This window comes from Engystomops pustulosus, chromosome 4 (genome assembly GCF_040894005.1).
Source record: "Engystomops pustulosus chromosome 4, aEngPut4.maternal, whole genome shotgun sequence".
Lineage (NCBI taxonomy): Eukaryota > Metazoa > Chordata > Amphibia > Anura > Leptodactylidae > Engystomops > Engystomops pustulosus.
The window spans coordinates 188,610,145-188,627,802 of NC_092414.1; the positions used below are offsets into that span (position 1 = coordinate 188,610,145).

A 17,658-nucleotide genomic window follows, 5' to 3' on the forward strand; every position below is an offset into this window, starting at 1 on the left:
ACCAGGGATATAACGAGCCGTGCACCTGCGTGACATCACGTGACCAGGGATATAACGAGACGTGCACCTGTGTGACATCACGTGACCAGGGATATAACGAGACGTGCACCTGTGTGACATCACATGACCAGGGATATAACGAGCCGTGCACCTGTGTGACATCACGTGACCAGGGATATAACGAGACGTGCACCTGTGTGACATCACATGACCAGGGATATAACGAGCCATGCACCTGTGTGACATCACATGACCAGGGATATAACGAGCCATGCACCTGTGTGACATCACATGACCAGGCGCCGTTTTTTATCCACCGGAAGTAAACAATAGTTCTTATAGAATGAAAGCAAGCAGAGATCTATAAAACAGTAGTGGACAACCCCTTTTATTCTCACACTTACCTCATACATAGAAAGAAGACCGCAGTGAACCAGCTTGTCCAGGATATCCTGACACAGAAGATACACATTCTGACACGGCTAGAAGGAAAGGGGGAAGACATTAGCCAAATGACTGCATCATCCAAAAATAACCCAAAACATGGTAGTACCATGATGTACCGGCTGGAGCGATATGTCCTTGTGCAGTAAGGAGCAGAGGCACATCACCATTTCTGTGATCTCATCCTGGGTGAAATAAATGTCTGCCACACATAGGCTGGGGAGCTGAGCCAGGAGGGCATGGAGGGCACAGGCTGCAAGAGATGGGTACAAGGAAAAGTATCACTCAATAGGAGGAATTTATGGCGATTTATATTCCTAAAAGGAACTCTCCAGTCCAAGCCAATTCATTGTATGATACCTGGTGCAGGACTCATCCCCTTTGTATTGCTAGCACCTAGAGCCCTGCTCCTCCCTTCAGCCCGTGCATAAAGTATAATCCAATGCATCACTTGTGACTGGAGTGTTCCTTTAAGATGACGGAATTATTCATCCAGAATAGAAGTTCTGTACATACTGTATACAGTTACCTCCTATGGCTTCATACAAGAAGACGGGCAGCAGGGAGGAGCTCTTCTGGGCCAGTTCTCTTATACAATCTGGTGATTCTGTGCACAGCACATACACATCGTGTGAAGGAGCACAATACAGTACAGTGGAGCGGCGCAGGATGTGGAGGCCGTGACGGAGAACGTCCCATCGCCGACCAGAAAATCCAACATCAAACCCATGGAGAAGAATTTCTTCCATTATCGAGGGGAGTTCAGAATGGAGGGTGGACACAGAGACCCCCTGAAAATACACAGAGGACAGTGGGAAAGTCTGGCTGCAGGATGACACTACGAGGGCTTTGTTTGTTTGGCTGCTACCATGGAGACAATGTCCACTCAACCCCCTCCTGACCAGACCTTAAAATGGCTTTAATGACCGGGGCGTTTTTAGTTAATTTTATACTTTGTGGTTTATGGGTCATAACTTCTTTTTTGTGGCAATAAATTAAAAGGTCCTTTTTTAATTTTTTTATTGCTGTTTTAGCTCCTATCACTGATGGTCAGTGTAATATTCCAGAGTGTGGGCGGGAAGTCCCTAAGCAGACACTTTATGATCCCTGTAGTCCTATCAGATCAGCTGACAATGTGCTGACAACATGCTTAGATTATCAGGATACAAGGTTTATATACACTTTCATTTAGCTTCTGAACCTTCTACTAGTATCTGACACATAGAAAGAGATATGAGACAGATCAGAATCATGAGATGGATATAAAACACAATGACACTCTCAGCTCTGCTCCCTCACCTAATCAATAAAACAAAGAGTCAGCTCTACTTATCTTGCCTGTAGCTTGTAGAGTAACTATCTGCATACTGCTTCCTGGCAGGAAGTGCCTGTGTCTGAGCTGGTCTTGTAATGTACGGGGAGGGGCAGGAGACAGAGAGCACTGCAGTGTGCAGACAGAGAAGCTATAAACGACCACAGTCACAAGATTTACGGTCGTATCCAGGGACAACCAACATTGTAAACACCGGGAATGATAGAGACAGGTTGGAATAATATCTGTGAAATGCTTTATTTTTGGTAATAACAGTGAATTAGAGAATGTGTTATTTTTGTTATCCTGAGTATATTTAAGAATCATGTCTTCATGGGAATACCCCTTTAAGTCACAAATCGATTACCAAAAAAGTGACATGATTACAACAATGTCCTCTCCTATTCTAGGGGATTCAGCATTACCCAGAAAAAGATTTTTTTTGCACTATAATTTTATATACCCATTATAATAATAATCTTTATTTATATAGCGCCATCATATTCTGTAGCGCTTTACAGATTATAGATAACATAAACAAATAAATAGTAATTAGATGGTCATATGAAACAATAGGAATGAGGCCGTGTGCCTTTATCATGTGGGATACTCCCAGCATCAGACCCCCATGTTGTGTACACTCATTGCATATTCAGTCATTAGAGGACTTGCCTCATCCCTAGCTTGCACAATGGATTAATGAATGTGCCGTGCATTGTGGGAGAAGAATGTACAGTACTTGTAAATAATCTGCACATAATTGCGATAAAAGATGTGGAGCTCGGCTTTTCCGTGCATTATATTATGCAAGCAAACAAATCCTATGCAAAGTGCTCCTATGTATGTACCCGGGAGATCTGCCTCCGCCTGCATCACAACAATTACACAAACACAGGGTCACTTGTTGTAATGTGTAGAGCACATTGTATCCATTAAAGGAGTCGTCCAGGACTAGATTTAAAGGGCTGCTGTTTTTCTATCTAGAAATAGAACCATATCAGGTTATCTGTGGTATTGCAGCTCATCCCCTATCACTAAAATGCAATAGTAGGTACAACCAAAATACAAGCGTAGAACAAAGCAATCCTAATCCTTTTCCAATTCTGGACAACCCTTTAACGGGATCCTGTCAGCATCTAAATTTGAGTAATCTCAGGGGAAAAAAAGATGGAACACTAGAAAGGACATTTCATACCCTACCTGAGGGGGTCTGATAGGTCCTTTAACACTGAGGTCATTCACAACAATTGGTTTGTACAAATAGATTTCCATAAAAAAAATATCTGTATAATATCATTTTTATGTAAAATTGTTATTTTTAGTAAAAAAAAAAAAAAAATCCATCATTTGGCACCAAATATTCACATTTATGACAATGGTTGTGTCCTGGTATAGATTCCCAGGGGTTGGAGTACTCACCGCTCTGTACTTGTGGAGAAGAAGCGCGGAGATAATGTGGGAAGGCATTAGTGCCGAACAAGACACGGCGGCTGTAAGACAGACAGCAGAGGGTTAAGCTTCCTTATAATAATAATAATTCTTTATTTATATAGCGCACACAGATTACGCAGCGCTGCACAAGCATGTCAAATTGGTCCCTGTCCCCATGGGGCTCACAATCTAAACAACCTAACAGTATGTTTTGAAGTGTGGGAGGAAACCGGAGTACCCAGAGGAAACCCACTATATACAGAGAACTATATAGACAGAAAGGGGGAGATTTAATAAGCTCATTGGGCCAGAATTTCCACTAAATTTGCTACAATACAGTCCTATATGCTGTACACCACATTTATCATTTTATTTTTTCGCAAGGAGTTGTGACTAAGCAGGAAGGAGGCGTGGCTTAGGATGCCACAAAAATATTTGGCTAAATTGTTGCCCAAAGTAAGCCAACCACCAGGTGGTATTTACATGTATAGATAAAGTAAAGATACACCAGATTTATCGTCCAGCATCAGCCACAACAATGATGGGTCTGGTTGATGTATTAACCCCTTCACATCTGTCCTGAATGCGTAATTATAGACGTAATGACAGCGACCCACTTCAACCGGCTATATCTTCTGAATTTGGGCACCTATAAACAGTTCTGGTATCATATTAAAGAAGAGAATCTACCCTTTAACCCCTTAACGACTTGGCCTTTTTTAGTTTTTTCACTTCCATTTTTCACTCACCAACTTCAAAAATCTATAACTTTTTTATTTTTCCACATAAAGAGCTGTGTTATGGCTTATTTTCTGCGTAACAAATTGCACTTCATAGTGACAGTATTTAATATTCCATGGCGTGTACTGGGAAGCAGGAAAAAAATTCCAAATGCAGTGAAAATGGTGAAAAACCACATTTGTGACGTCTTCTTGTGGGCTTGGATTTTGCAGCTTTCACTCTGCGTCCCAAATGACATGTCTACTTTATTCTTTGGGTCGGTGCGATTACGGGGATACCAAATTTGTATAGGTTTTATAATGTTTTCATACATTTAAAAAAATTAAAACCTCCTCTACAAAATATTTTTTTTTTATTTTGCCATCTTCTGGGGCCAATAACTTTTTCATACTTTGGTGTACGGAGCTGTGGATAGTGTCATTTTTTGCGAATTTTGATGGCATTTTCATTATTATAATTTTTGGGACTGTGCGACCTTTTGATCACTTTTTATTAATTTTTTTATATTTTTCAAAATGGCAAAAAAATGCCATTTTCGACTTTGGACGCTATTTTCCGTTACGGGGTTAAACTTAGTGAAAAAACATTATCATATTTTGATAGATCGGGAATTTATGGACGCGGCAATACCTAATGTGTTTATGATTTTTACTGTTTATTTATTTTTATATCAGTTCTAGGGAAAGGGGGGTGATTTGAATTTTTAGTTTTTTTTATTATAAATTTTTTTTTTTAAACTTTTTTTAATTTTTACTTTTACTATTTTTCAGACTCCCTAGGGTACTCTAACCCTACGTAGTCTGATCGATCCAATCATATACTGCCATACTACAGTATGGCAGTATATGTGGATTTTACTCCCCATGCATTACAATGTGCAATTAGCACATTGTAATGCATGGGTTAAAACGAAGTAGCCTCGGGTATTCGGAACACCCGAGGTTACCATGGTGACGGATCGCCGCTCCCCGTGACGTCATCGGGGAGCAGCGATCCACAACAAGATGGCGGCGCCCATGCGGCGCCATCTCTTTGAAGCCGCCGGCAGCATTGCCGGCGGCGATCGAGGTGAGAACACCCGCGATCGGTGCTACCACCGATTGCGGGTCTTACCGGTAAGCCTTTGCTGCAATATGCAGCAAAGACTTACCGGCTATGGAGAGGGCTCGGCCTGCGAGCCCTCTCCATGCGTCGGGAAGGGGTTAATATGGCACCAGGGTTGTGTTTCCAGGTGCCATAGAACCAGAGATATCCAATGTTTAAATTGTAAAAAAAAATGTGGGTTTTATATATAGGATTGCACACCTGACACTAATTTAACCACTGGATATTTCTTGTCCTCTTGTACCAAAAATATCTCCCCTTTTAATAGCACACCGGAATCTTGTTTCTAGGTGCCACAGTTGAGGAGACACGATTGTTTGAAGTGACCCCCCCACCTTCCAACTTGTCATGTGAAGGCAGAATGGAGAAAAGAGATGCAGGGAGCTGACAGTCTGCTGAAGTACATGCACCCCCTACACCTGTAGCTAAAGCTGGAGAAGGACGATGGATTGACACTGTACATGTTTTGGTAAAGTTTTTTTTTCAATTTTACTACGTAGAAAAAAGCCGAATTCTTTCACATTTTAGTTATTTGCCGTCAAATTCTAAAAAGAAAAGAAAACGTCCCAATCAAGTAAAAAAAAAAAAAAAAAAATCAAGGAAGAAAAGCACAAAAAGTGCAAACATTGACCTGGACATTCAGGCAGCAACAACCCTTGGTCACGAAAGGGTTAAATGATTTTTTATTTTTTTTTTAAGATTCAGATAAAACGTTATGCATAGAGATAGACCTCAGTGATGCACCCCCCCCCCCCTTTCCGGTTCTGGGGTCTCCGGAGTGATGACAGCAGTTGTGTTACGTGCCATTATTATATTACACTGGAGCACTGGGGGCAGAGGGGTCTGGGTGATTTATTTGGCTTCACATATCACCACATAAAAACAAACAAGGTCTGAACAGCAGATGTCACCCTATGAATCACTAACATTGTAGCAATAATTACAAGTCATCACTTTCTATAAGAATTTATCATAAAACTACAATGTTCTACGGGGATTCCAGGCCCCTCCTTTTGTTACAGTATTAACCCCTTAAGGACGGAGGGTTTTTCGCCTCATTTCTCGCTCTCCAACTTCAAAAATCCATAACTTTTTCATTTTTCCGTGTACAGACCTGTGTGAGGGCTTATTTTGTGCGTAACAAATTTTACTTTCCCGTAATGTTATTTATTTTAACATGCCGTGTACTGCGAAGCTGAAAAAAAATTCCAAATGTGGAAAAATTGAAAAAAAACCGCACGTGCGTCACGTTCTTGTGGGCTCAGTTTTTACGACTTTCACTCTTCGCTCCAAATAACACGCCTACTTTATTCTTTGGTTCGGTGCGATCGCGGTGATACCAAATTTATATAGGTTTTATTGTGTTTTAATACATTTTCAAAAATTAAACGAATGTGTACAAAAAAGAAAAAAATTTTTGCCATCTTCTGACGCTAATAACTTTTTCATACTTTGGCGCACGGAGATGTGTGAGGTGTCATTTTCTGCGAAATGAGGCGACGTTTTCATTGCTAGCATTTTGAGGTCTGTGCGACATTTTGATCATTTTTTATTTCATTTTTTATGTTATGTAAAAAGGTGTAAAAGTCACATTTCGGACATTTGGGCGCCATTTCCCGCCTCGGAGGTCACCGCCGGCCCTAACCGTTTTTATATTTTGATAGATCGGGCATTTTGGGACGCGGCGATACCTAATATGTTTGTGATTTTTACTGTTTGTTATGTTTTATATCCGTTCTAGGGAAAGGGGGGTGATTTGAACTTTTAATATTTTATTAATTTTTTTTATTTTTTAAACTTTTTTTTTTCTTTTTTTTTTCACTATCTTTTAGACCATCTAGGGTACATTAACCCTAGATGGTCAGATTGCTCCTACCATATACTGCAATACTACAGTATTGCAATATATGGCATTTTTGCAGGTTATACATTACAATGAGCCACTGGCTCATTGTAACGAACCTGCATAAACCATGTAGCCTCGTGTCAAAAGAAGACCCGAGGCTACCATGGTAACCGATCGCCGCCCCCCGATGACGTTCGGGGGCGTGGCGATCGAAAAAAAGATGGCGGCGCCCGCGCGCCGCCGTCTTTTAAACGCCGCCGGCGACTTTGCCGGCGGCGTTTAGGGGGTTAATAGCCGCGATCGGTGCTAGCACCGACCGCGGTTATTAGCGGTGGGGGTTTTGTGCAAAATGCAAAAACCCCCACCTCTGTATGAAGAGGACTCAGCCTGTGAGCCCTCTTCATACATCCCTTATACCTCTGCGCCGTAGAGCTACGGCGCAGAGCGTTAAGGGGTTAAAGGGAACCTGTCACCAGATTTTACCCCATTAACCTTTACAGGACTCTTTTTCATTTTTTCTGTTTCTGTTTTTTACTCCCCTCATTCCAAAAGCGCCAAATTTTTTATTTTTCCCGTTTACAGAGATGTATATGGGCCTGTTATCTGTGGGACAAATTGTACTTTTTAGTGGCGCCATTTAATATTCCATGCAATGTACTGGAAAGCTGGAAATAAATTCCAAGTGCTCTTTCAACAGCTTTCAATCTGTGCTCCAAAGGGAAACTTTTTCGGTTATTCTTCAGGTTGGTACAATCTCAGTGATACCAAATTTATGTAGGTTTTACTATATCTTAAAATTTTTTAATCTTTCGTACCAAAAAAAATATTTGCAATTTCATCATATTCTGGGGCCAATAACTTTTTCACACTTTGGTGTATGGACCGATGTAACGTGTAATTTTTTTTGCATGCTGACATTTTAATTTATATAAATTTGGGACCTACTGTATATAATATAAGCTGAGGCTCCGAATGTTACCATAAAAATGTGAAAACCTATTAACTTGAGTATAAGCCTAGGGTGAGAAATACATTGGTCACAGCCACCCAGTATATAGCCAGCAAGCGCATTCCTCCAGTATATGGCTAGCCAGCCCACTGTTTACAGCCATCCTGCCCCCTGTGCACCAGTATATAGCTAGGCAGCCAGCCCCTCAGTATATAGCCAGCCAGCCCCTTGCCCCCCAGTATATAGCCAGCCCCTTGCCCCCCAGTATATAGCCAGCCCCTTGCCACCCCAGCATATAGCCAGCCAGGCCCCTGCCCCCCCCAGTATATAGCCAGCCAGGCCCCTGCCCCCCCCAGTATATAGCCAGCCAGGCCCCTGCCCCCCCAGTATATAGCCAGCCCCTTGCCCCCCTAGCCAGGCAACCCCAGTATATAGCTAGCCAGTCTCCCCCCAGTATATAGCTAGCCCCAGTATGCCCAGCAAAAAAAGAAAGTCAATACTCACCTTTCCGATGCTCCCTGCAGGTCTTCTCGTCTTAAATTAGGTGGTTAAAGGAAATCTATCATCAAAATCCATCATTATGAACTCGGGACACTTACTCCTAGATCCAGGCATCATGACTGTGCCAATCTTCTTATATATGTTATCCATGGCCTCCTTCCTTGTAAAAATCAACTCTAACAATTATGCTAATTAGTCAGAATGGCCCCTGGGGTATTGCTTAATTAATATAATATCCGGCCCCCCACACTTGCACACACATTACAAAAACACATGAGGTTAAGTGCGCAACCACTTTAACACTCATGAAACTGCTGACAGATTCCCCTCGACACCTTGTAAACAACTAACATGGTTTATTTCTGTAAAAATAAATAAATAAATAATTTCACAATGAAGATTGGGGTGTGTGACATAGATGTGTGTTATGTATGGTAGTAATTAGAGCATTCACTGACCTAAATGGCCAGACAAAAGCACACATGCAGAGCGGACAATACATGAGGACACGTCCATTATTACTATGTGTTTACTACGTGTAGAGTGTCCCTCTTACATAACACAGCACAGGGCACCTCTCTGCCCCCTCTGTATTGTGCTGGGCGCCTGTCAGCTGATAAAGGATCACTTCAGCCGTACACGCAAATCACCAACATATCAAAGTGTTCAAAAGGCTTCCAGACAAAGCGACAAGGAGCAATTTACATCCGTGATGAGGGAAGAAATGAGAAGGCATCCATCTGCCGCTCGCCTACAACGTGGAGCAGTGTCACGCCTCTCAAAGTCTGACTTTGTTACCTGGTCGTCTAACAGGACATAAGAACCCGAAATTATAGGAGAGATCCAAGTCTGGGAGAAACACTAAGTAATGTCAGCGGTACGGAGACAACGTGGGAGAGGAGATGGATTGTGTGACAGAAGACGGAGCAGAGCAAGTGAACCACCAATGTGTCATACACTGTAGTAGTCACAGCCACATGTAACCAACCTAAGTAACGGTCTCCCCGCTCCTTCAATGGAAAATGATCTGTCCACTTTCAGGCAGTTGGACTTGTAGCACCGAGTTGCACCTGGACTTGTAGCACCGAGTTGCACCTGGACTTGTAGAACCGTGTTTCACTGGCATGTGAGATCTCTGTACTGAGCAGCACAGCCCCTTCCCCCAGGAGCAGTACATTAAAGAAATCTTGCACACCAGTGCAGTACAGAGCTTGCCGTCCAGCTACAATCATGGAATAAAAATACTACTAACACCAAAAAGGAACAGTATGGTTACACAGATCTCCAGGACTGCTACCAGACATCATCCAAACTTTTCTATGTTGACAGGTTCCCTTTAATATTTGTGACTGCACCCCCTTTTTCTAGTCAGTGACAGCAGTCATCTTCGAATCAGACATTAACAAACCAAAAAATCCCCACACAAGACATGTGCAGCATGATGTCACGAGTGGATGGACAGGCCATGGAGGCCATGTTTATGAGAGGGACGCATTTCTATTTTGTAAGAGAGGACACCGGGCACAAAGAACATGTCACGTAACACCAGAACAAAGCTCTGGATGCAGTTATTCTCTGCACAATGTATTAGTCAGACTCGGTACAAGGCCTCTGCCCTGGCTGAATGCCATCTCTCCGAATCTGCACATATTTACATTTCTAAGCTTTAAATAAATACAAGAGCCTTTTGTTTGGGGCCCTTTTGTACAGTAAGTACTGAAACATCAGAGGTCAATTTAAATAAAAACTTCTAATGACTTTATGGGCTATGCTGCCCCTACATGGGGCGCTGCCAATACGCTACCCAACAACTACAATGTAAAAAGCAGTAATGACAACCACTTACAGCAGCATTTCCTACACACATATTGGGGGAGATTTATTATGACTTCTCTATCAGCGTCCCCCTGGCCAATCCCTGCCAGGACAAGTAGGGTCCGGGTGTCAAATCCATGTCCACCACAATCCATCAATAAGTCCAGGTCCAAACTGAGAGTTCAGCACTATTGCCTGGTGGTGACTGTGTAGTACACATCACTATATAGAATATATATTCATCTCTAAGCTTGAAAGATTAAAGAGATTGTGCAGCTACAAGAAAATCACACTGTGGTACCTCTCAATGAATGCAGTAGGAATCCATCGACCAAGGCTTTCTGTGTCTCATCGGGTGTTTCCGGACCCCTATCTGGCGCAGTCTCATCAAACATGCTATGTCTGCACAGGTAACAAAGGAAAAGTCATTTACAGGCAGGACAGAATAAGAGAAAAGGAAAACAACAGTGACAAGTGACAGGCAGGCGCTACAAGATTATATGTCGTCTTCCCTGGTGGTACATGGCAGCTATTCCTCTCAGTCCCTCATACACATGCATGCTATAGATATAGGCTACTATATACAAAACTCTCATCTATTAGATATCCATAGATGAGACAGCTCGTGCCACTGAAATTGGTGGATTTAACAAACCTCCACCCCATATGTATGGGCACCGTTACCTCATACACATAGGAACCTTCACCTCATACATTTCTGTACTGTTACCTCGTGTGTATGGGCACCTTCACCTCACATATATTGGCACCATAATATATATATATGACACCTTTACCTCATGTGTATGGGCACATTCATTTTCATTCGCACATTCATTCGAATGGCAATCTTTACCTCATACAAATGGCCACCTTCCCCTTTACATGGATGGGCACCTTCCCCTTTACATGGATGGGCACCTTCCCCTTTACATGGATGGGCACCTTCCCCTTTACATGGATGGGCACCTTCCCCTTTACATGGATGGGCACCTTCCCCTTTACATGGATGGGCACCTTCCCCTTTACATGGATGGGCACCTTCCCCTTTACATGGATGGGCACCTTCCCCTTTACATGGATGGGCACCTTCCCCTTTACATGGATGGGCACCTTCCCCTTTACATGGATGGGCACCTTCCCCTTTACATGGATGGGCACCTTCCCCTTTACATGGATGGGCACCTTCCCCTTTACATGGATGGGCACCTTCCCCTTTACATGGATGGGCACCTTCCCCTTTACATGGATGGGCACCTTCCCCTTTACATGGATGGGCACCTTCCCCTTTACATGGATGGGCACCTTCCCCTTTAGGCTACGTTCACACTACAGTATGGGGGACGTATATGCGGCCGATATACGTCCCCCATACACTTCTATGGGCTCACGGCCCTGTACGGGAGCGGTACGGTGCAGCACACGTGCTGCACCGTACCGTTCCGTAGCCTGGGGAAAGATAGGACATGTCCTATCTTTCCCCGTATTACTACGGCGCCGTGCGCCATTACTTCCTATGGAGAGGGGCGGGGGTGAGCTGCGCTCACCTCCTCTCCCCGCGCTGCTGTGTGCCCGCCGTGCTACGGCGCGGCGGGCTCACGGCAGTGTGAATTTAGCCTTATATGTATTGGCAACTTCACCTCATATGAATGGGCACCTTCCCCTTTATATGGATGGTCACCTCCCCCTTTATATGGATGGGCACCTTCCCCTTTATATGGATGGGCACCTTCCCCTTTATATGGATGGGCACCTCCCCCTTTACATGGACAGGACACTGTGTGGTACGTCATTCATGGATGGACCACAGACCTGTGTTTTAACCCTAACCCTGTTGTTTTTATAGGAAAGCACTGGCACAGGGGCAGTGGACAACCCAGATAAATACTACCTTTAAATCTGCACCAGCCTGAAACCATCTCCTGCACCACCGCTAAGCTACTATAGGAATCCATGTGATATTTTGATTAAGGAGCTGTAAATGATTTTAAGAAATGGAGAGCACAGCCCACACAGTTCCTCTGTTCCTATTTATGCAAGAAATAATATGTGTCATTATTTTAGAGAATATCTGTAAAGCGCAGTCCCATGTGGGGATATAAATACCCCGGGATAGGATAGAATGAAATGTTCTCCTGCTGACAGATGAAATACTATTACTTTTTATCTTACTACGGCTGTTATTGTGTCATTATCACACCTTCCTCACAGTGCGTGATTACTAATGAAAAAAAGATAGAATAACCACAAGTGCTGCAATGGTTTCCATGTAATTCTGATATACAGATAAGGGGGCATCATCTTAATACGTAGGGTCCATCATGTAGGGTTAAAGTAAAGGGTCTAATGTATCAATGATAAGGGAATCTGCCAGCAGTTTTGACCACAGTGTGGCAGTGTGAGGTATTGTCCTAGGAGAATAGTGTAGCCACACCTGTGCGTATGTTGTCTTGACAGGACTATGAAAAGAGATGTCATAATCCAGCTCTGCCAGGTCCTGCAAGAGCTCTGGATGGGTCGTTCAGCCTGAAGAGCTCTCTGCTCTTTACTGTGCTGCTCCGCAGCCCCTTCCCCTCTGCTACCAGTAGGATTTCATTGGATAATTACAGCAGTCACTCCGAGGGGAGGGGCTGGAGGGCAGCTCATTGCAAGGAGCAGAAAGCTCTTCAGGCTGAAAGATCCACTCTTGCAGGAACTGCAAACTTGGAGTAAAAGCTCACTTTTACTAACTACACATACAAAGGTATGGTTACACAGCTCTCCAGGGCCTACACCTAGCACTGTCTGTAGTTTATTATGGTCAAAATTGATGACAGATTTCCTTTATAAGCAGGTCCCCTTATAAGTTCTTTATATATCCAACTATGGCAGGAAATTAATCAGGCCCATTCACCCTCTGAGCCGGTTAGCTAAGCAACAACATGCAGGGATGAATATTAAATGATAAAACAGCACCAGGAGGTCAGACCCCCATGGTTATAAAGTGCTAGCATGTCCTACTGATATCCCATCACCCAATGGTACTCTAGAGTTATACACACTGTAGTAGCCCCTATACTTCCAGCTCCCAGACAACTGCACCCAATGTCAAGTACAGTATAGAAATCTCATCTTTATTACCTTGTCCCAAGAATTCGAGGTAGAAGAGCGTCCCTCAAGCATGGCCCTGGAGCTGAATGTTTCCATGTATAACTGCTTATGTACTCCTGTGACAGAAAGGAGACAACCGATTCTTAATAATCACAATTATTGTCACCAAACAATTACTGAGGTGGGTGGCAATGTCTGGCCACAACGTCCATATAATGTCAGACTCTTGGAAACATCTGACTTATTCTGACTCAGAAGAACCACCCGCTAGGTTCAGCCCTTCACTCCGCCAATGAAACATATCTATTACATAATGTTATACAAGTCTTATACTTACTCAGCCATTCAATGTAAGAATATATAACATTATCAGATACAACTTCTACAATATTAACTACATAGAAATGAAGATTATCAGAAAACATTCAGAGCTTGATTGAAAAACAACATTAGGGATTGTGGCCAAAAGAAAACAGTAATTTTTTACAAAAATGTAGCACAAGTTTGGATGGGTACAAGTACTAGTCGTGGCTCCTTAGTTTCCAGGGGCAATGTCAATGACAGAATTCTCTAAATTTCGACCAAACATGTGCTAGAAAGTTCTGCCGAAACTTCACAGACTAAAAGAAAATAATTTAGAACAATATAGGACATTTCATCCCCTACCTGAGGGGGTTGGTTGGTTAATGGGGTAAAATCTGGTGAAAGGTTCCCTTTAAACTGCAATACGAGACACAGCCACTATAGTGGGTGAGCAGTATAGAGTCTACAGTGCTGAATGCTGTGGTCTCTATAATCAGCTGAGGGTGCCGGATACCGCACACAATAAGATATGGATAACCTATCCAAAAATTATAACAAACAAAAATTATACTGGAAATGATGGAAACAATAGTGCTGTCAGACAAACACCTAAAATCCCAAGAGATAAGCGTGAAGATAAACCAGTTCCCATGTGTACAGAATGTGTTCCTTTCATTCCCAGAAGCTTTTCCTAATTCATGAGGCTCATCACGTAGTGTCACTAGGTACAGTCAGAACTGAATAATGCACACAAATCACAAGACCCACCTGTAGTGAGAAGGGCTGAGCAAAATCCACACGTGCGCAACCCAGAAAGCTGGACCACGGACAGAAGGCAGACGTGAGGTATCGCCATAATCCCAGGAAAGACACCAGCTGACGGAACAAGACAGAAGTTACAGGGGAAGTGGGTGGACCAGCATCTTATGTATTGGTGCAGACTCACCTCTCTGCCACTGCTAAGAGATTCTGGACGGGTGTCATAGGAGATACCCACAGGTACGATAAGGATGTCCTGAACCGCTCCGGACTGTACGGCTGACATCATCATCCCGGCCCATTCCTGAGCTGCGGGAGACACTCTGTGACACCCTGGAGAGGATGTGGTCTCCAAAAACACTAGCAGATTCTGGCCCTCTGTGAGCAGGGTCTCGGCATACTATCAAATGTGATAAAATATGATGAAAACCCCCTAATCTTACAAACTGTAAAGAAACAAGTAGTCCAGTGTGTACATGAATGAGTGACACTACTCCTGTTCATAATAGTTCTGGACTCCTTCTGTGGTCTCTGGGCTGAGGGACCTAGCTGCTGCGACTCACTGCTCCCCTCCCCTCTCCATAGCACTTATATGTAATCTGACACATGTCCGTCTTGCTAGAAAGACAGAATTCAGCAGGAATTTCAGCTGGAAAATCAAATAAAAGAGGGAAAAGGCCTGAATGGAGAAAGAAGCAGGATCTATTAAAACATTTCTCGAATTTACTTTTACTATCGATTTATGCAAAGTTTGCCTTAAGAGGACCATTTACTACTTTCACTGTCTCAAAACTTTCTACGCCCTTTAATAGGGGTCATATTTGGAATTTTCTCTCTAGCCCCTATTTTTCTCGGTCAATCACTGTCACTATTATCAGATCTCTACTGTCAAATAGGAGGAGCCAAGATGTCAGCTCCAGTCCAGGACCACCTATCTGATAGTAGAGAGGCTCATTACCATTGTGGCTTTTCGAACTTTCCTAATTAGCAAAGATGGGTGGGTCTGTCGCTGGATGGACATCCTGGCTCCGCCCATCTGACAGCAGAGATTTGATAATGGTGACACTGTTTGCCGAGAAATGGTGAAGGTTAGACCCAAAATTCCAAAATATGTCAGGATTAGAGACACAATGCCCAAAAATGCATAAAGTTGGGGTTGGTGAAAGGTTATCTTTAAAAGTTACTGGGGTACATGTACCACACCTATTGCTTCCTTTTTCTTTTTTTTTGTGCAACTTTTTGCAGTTTTAGGTGCAGAATGAAGCAGCTTACCAAAGTTATCTGCCTCCAGGATGCAATGCAGTGGCCGGATTTATCTTTGTAGCCCAGATGTTTGTGCAACTTGCGACTTTTGGGCTTGGAAATGCTCCATTCTTGCGCCTGATAAGTCGCAATACAGAGCATGCTAAACCCAGACTTAGTTTTGGAAAACTACTATTTGGGACTAAAAAGTTGCACACCACAAACAGTCCCAAAAGTGAGAGTAAACAGGCAACTCATTACACGTATCACAAAGGAAAAAACACTCGAGATACATTGCAATGATTACGTAGGCCAACTTCAGGGAACTGAAAAAGTGGCAGCCCAAAAACTATGACACATGCGCCACACTGACTATTTAAAGGGGTTTGCCACATGGTTTTTGTAATATCAGCATGATTTAAGGATATTTAACAATATACATCTATCAAATGTTGTGTTTGTTTCAAGTGAAGCCTCTGAATCAGAAAGGTCTTTAATCATGTGATCTCTATCTCTCCATGACCAATGTCCCTTCCAATGACCTTATGATTGTACTCATAAATACAATATTAAGCTCCTGGCAGGGTGATTGCTCATGGTCAGATAGAGATCACATGACCCTCCATCTGCAGCCATGTTATGGACAGGAATCTCTGGCTGATGAGGTAAAAGATAGGAGGCTTCACATTACATATTAAGAAAGCGGAGCAGAACTATTATAGGTATTATTAGGTATATTGGTAAATTACCTAATATCCTGCCCCTCACACAGAAAACTTGAAGTGAAGTAAAAACCGTATTGAAAGGCCAAAAACATAGGGAGTAATGCATAAAGTACATGAAATCATAATCAGCATCGACATAACACGGCTCCATCCCTCACCACAGAAAGTACAGCTCGGCTCAGAGGCTTGGACGATCCATTTGGTGGAATAAAGACGACTCCCAGTTTCTGCAGGAACCACCTAAGAGCCCATAAAATCAATAGGTCAAATTATTTCATTGGGATGGTGTCCCCCAGTATGCAATGTGCACTCATCCAAAGACGGGGGCACTTCATTGCCCCTCACTGCTGCGGAGTGTGACCTGTGTGTATTGCCAATGAATATCTACTCAACACTATTAAATGGACTTAATTAAAGAAAATTTGTAGCCATTAGGAACTAACAAATCAGGATCATTACCAAACCTCCCTGAAAACTCTATATATGAACATTAAAATTGTGTATAAACTTCCACATCACGTTGTAGCCCTCCTTTGTACGGATACATTGGGTGGGGTCCAGCGATATCCTTACAACGGGGGGCTAGGATATAACCCACTGAAAGTAGGTGGGGGACTTTAACATCAGCAGTAGCCAGTGATTGGTTGCTCGCAACATTCAGGGCGTTTCCCCAGTGATGTAATGGTCCTTGCACAACTCGTAGGGCAGCACGGTAGCTTAGTGGTTATCATTACAGCCTTGCTGTGCTGGGGACCTGGTTCAAGCCCCAAGGTCAACATCTGCAGAGAGTTTGTATGTTCTCTCCGTGTTTGTGTGGGTTTCCTTCAGGTCCTCCGGTTTCCCCCCACACTCCAAAACATACTGGTAGGTTGATTAGATTGTGAGCCCCATTGGGGACAGGGACTAATTTGGCAAACTGTGTGCAGCGATGTGTGTGCTATATAAATAAAGAATTATTATAACTCAGGCCAGTCAATGGCTCATGCGGAATGTATATAACATCATGAGTTTCAGTCTGATGAGACCAGAAGCTGCCACTGCAACCAGAGGGGCTTCCAGAGAGGTAAGTATGTGAATTCTACCATTATTATACAAAAGCTGCCCCAGAGGGTGCTATCCTGAACGTGGGTAAACCTCTTTGTAACTGGAATCACATATGAAGTTTGTGTTGAAGCCAAAAGTCCATAGAACCCCCAAAAAATGATATTACATCTAGACGGATATGGTATGGAAATCTACCATCAAAAATTATAAACCAGGGGCACTTACTCATGCCCTGTTTCCATTTAAATAAGAACCCCTCCCCTCCCAAGCTGAGAACTAGTGCAATTTTTTTCGAGCTTAAAATGGCCTCCCCTTTAAAATAAGACCTAGTGGCAGTCATTGCTACAGCTGC

At 43.1% G+C, this 17,658-nt stretch overlaps 1 protein-coding gene across 3 annotated transcripts in view; it reads right to left on the minus strand.

The window, feature by feature from the left end:
• Positions 1–17,658, minus strand: part of GPAT2 (glycerol-3-phosphate acyltransferase 2, mitochondrial) — a 36,536-nt gene that overhangs the window by 4,417 nt on the left and 14,461 nt on the right. For all 3 annotated transcript variants that reach the window (XM_072148913.1, XM_072148912.1, XM_072148914.1), the window contains exons 9-17: positions 16,421–16,502; positions 14,483–14,695; positions 14,305–14,412; positions 13,264–13,349; positions 10,445–10,545; positions 3,176–3,246; positions 974–1,235; positions 564–697; positions 405–482 (exon numbers count right to left, since the gene is read on the minus strand). In XM_072148913.1, the coding sequence (XP_072005014.1) occupies positions 405–482; positions 564–697; positions 974–1,235; positions 3,176–3,246; positions 10,445–10,545; positions 13,264–13,349; positions 14,305–14,412; positions 14,483–14,695; positions 16,421–16,502 (1,135 nt within the window). The remainder of the gene's footprint in view (positions 1–404; positions 483–563; positions 698–973; positions 1,236–3,175; positions 3,247–10,444; positions 10,546–13,263; positions 13,350–14,304; positions 14,413–14,482; positions 14,696–16,420; positions 16,503–17,658) is intronic.